At 43.9% G+C, this 1632-nt stretch overlaps 1 protein-coding gene across 1 annotated transcript; it reads left to right on the forward strand.

The window, feature by feature from the left end:
* Positions 1–31: 31 nt before the first annotated feature.
* On the forward strand, positions 32–1626 carry LOC111656876 (spermatogenesis-associated protein 2-like protein). Its single transcript, XM_023408776.2, has 2 exons — positions 32–792; positions 1121–1626. The coding sequence occupies exons 1-2, from the start codon at positions 421–423 to the stop codon at positions 1451–1453; spliced, it is 705 nt and encodes a 234-aa protein (XP_023264544.1). The 5' UTR covers positions 32–420; the 3' UTR covers positions 1454–1626.
* The last annotated feature ends 6 nt before the right edge of the window (positions 1627–1632 follow it).

Here is a 1632-nt window from a genome sequence, read left to right on the forward strand (position 1 = left end):
AAGATTCTTAAAAGTAAGCAGCAAAGTCTTAACCTGAATTCTGAAGTGAACAGGGCCTGGGGTGATGTGCTCATGCTTACAGCTGTAAGGATGCAGTGGAGTTTACTGTTGGAGCATCACAGCCTTTGTATTAATTTGGATTAAGCACTGACTAGCATATGGAACATGTGTATGTAGTTTATATATTAAAATTGGTCTCATAACTGATCAAGATATCATTAACATACAAATCTCCTGCTGAAGCTCATCCTCCATTTTAATTTAAGAAGATTTGGATCTTCTGGATCTGGGAAACTGTAAAATAATGGATTAGATCAGATTGGCCAAATAATGATTATGTTCGAACAGCACAGTTATTATCAGATGAGAACAGAGTTTCATCCTTCATTTCGTTGTCCTGTTTGTCTCCCGCTCAGCTGAATGATAGAGATGAGCAACTCCAAGCAGAGAGCCAGCGATCTTAAGAATGCCTATGATCACAGTCTGGAGCAGCAAATTATGGGACGAGGCTCCAACCTGGCGTGCAGAGATGAGGAGCTGTGGAAGCAGGTGGAGGGGCCACTGAGGGATGGAGATGCTCAGGAGACACACTGCCTGGGTCTGGATCCACTGAGTGTGATGGAGGAGTCGCTCAAGGCAGCAGCAATGGCATCAGCAACAAGAGCAGCCAGGGGTGGGCAAGTCAAAGCCAGAGGAGGGCTGCAAGGCCTGGCTAAAGCTTTTGAGGTCCTGGAGCAAGCGGCCCTGAACCTGTACCTCGGTCCCTGGAGGGAAGAGTACAAAGTAGTCAAGGTTGGCAGAAAAAAAATGATGGAATCTATGATTAAATTTCTGATTTAGGGCTATTATAATATCATCAAAATGGCCATTAAAAATAAAATGCTCTTTGGTTAGGGTTAGGGTGAGGGTTATGATTATGACATGACATGACATGTCCAGGACAAAATCAGTTCAGGGGTTCAAATATGACGCATGTTTTTACATGACTATATGATATTTTAGCGAGGTCTCTCTTGTAAAAGAGACAATGTATCTGATAAGAAATAAGTAAAGATATTTGATTGATTGATTTTCTAATTTTTGATTTGTTTGTTTTTCTTTGTTTCCACTCGTGTCCCAGATGTACTCCGGCATGTTCACCCACTATATCAAACCTGTGCTGTCGATGCCACAGATTAAGAAACTGTTTGGCCTGTTAGGATACCAGCCCAGCTCTTCTCGGCACGAGCAACTTTTTCTCCAGGCACTCGCTGCTTCTCTGGATGAACTCCTCCACTTGTCTTGTGCTTTCTACCTGGCCCGTTGTGAGTGCCGCCTCCTTCAAGCAGCTCTTGGGAAACATGTAGGTGAGCCCCAGTGGGAGCTGAGTTTGGTGAGAGAGAGGCAGAGAGGAAACAACCTACAGGTATGTTTGCCTGGTGTTTGGAAAATGAATTCGTCACTCGTGGGGTGAGGTCTTTATTTTGAAAAGCTGTTATGTAGAGATGGGATGCAGCCCCCGCTTTGTGATTAACCGCTCCAACCACACTCACGCTTCTAGACATTGGTCAAACCCACAGGCATTTTATTTGCATTTTAGGGGAGATCCCAAAGTTTCCAAAGGAACCAAATAAGTCAGGCATAAAATAATGG

This window comes from Seriola lalandi, unplaced genomic scaffold (genome assembly GCF_002814215.2).
Source record: "Seriola lalandi dorsalis isolate HSWRI2012SDOR001 ecotype SW California unplaced genomic scaffold, Sedor1 jcf7180001976969, whole genome shotgun sequence".
NCBI lineage: Eukaryota > Metazoa > Chordata > Actinopteri > Carangiformes > Carangidae > Seriola > Seriola lalandi.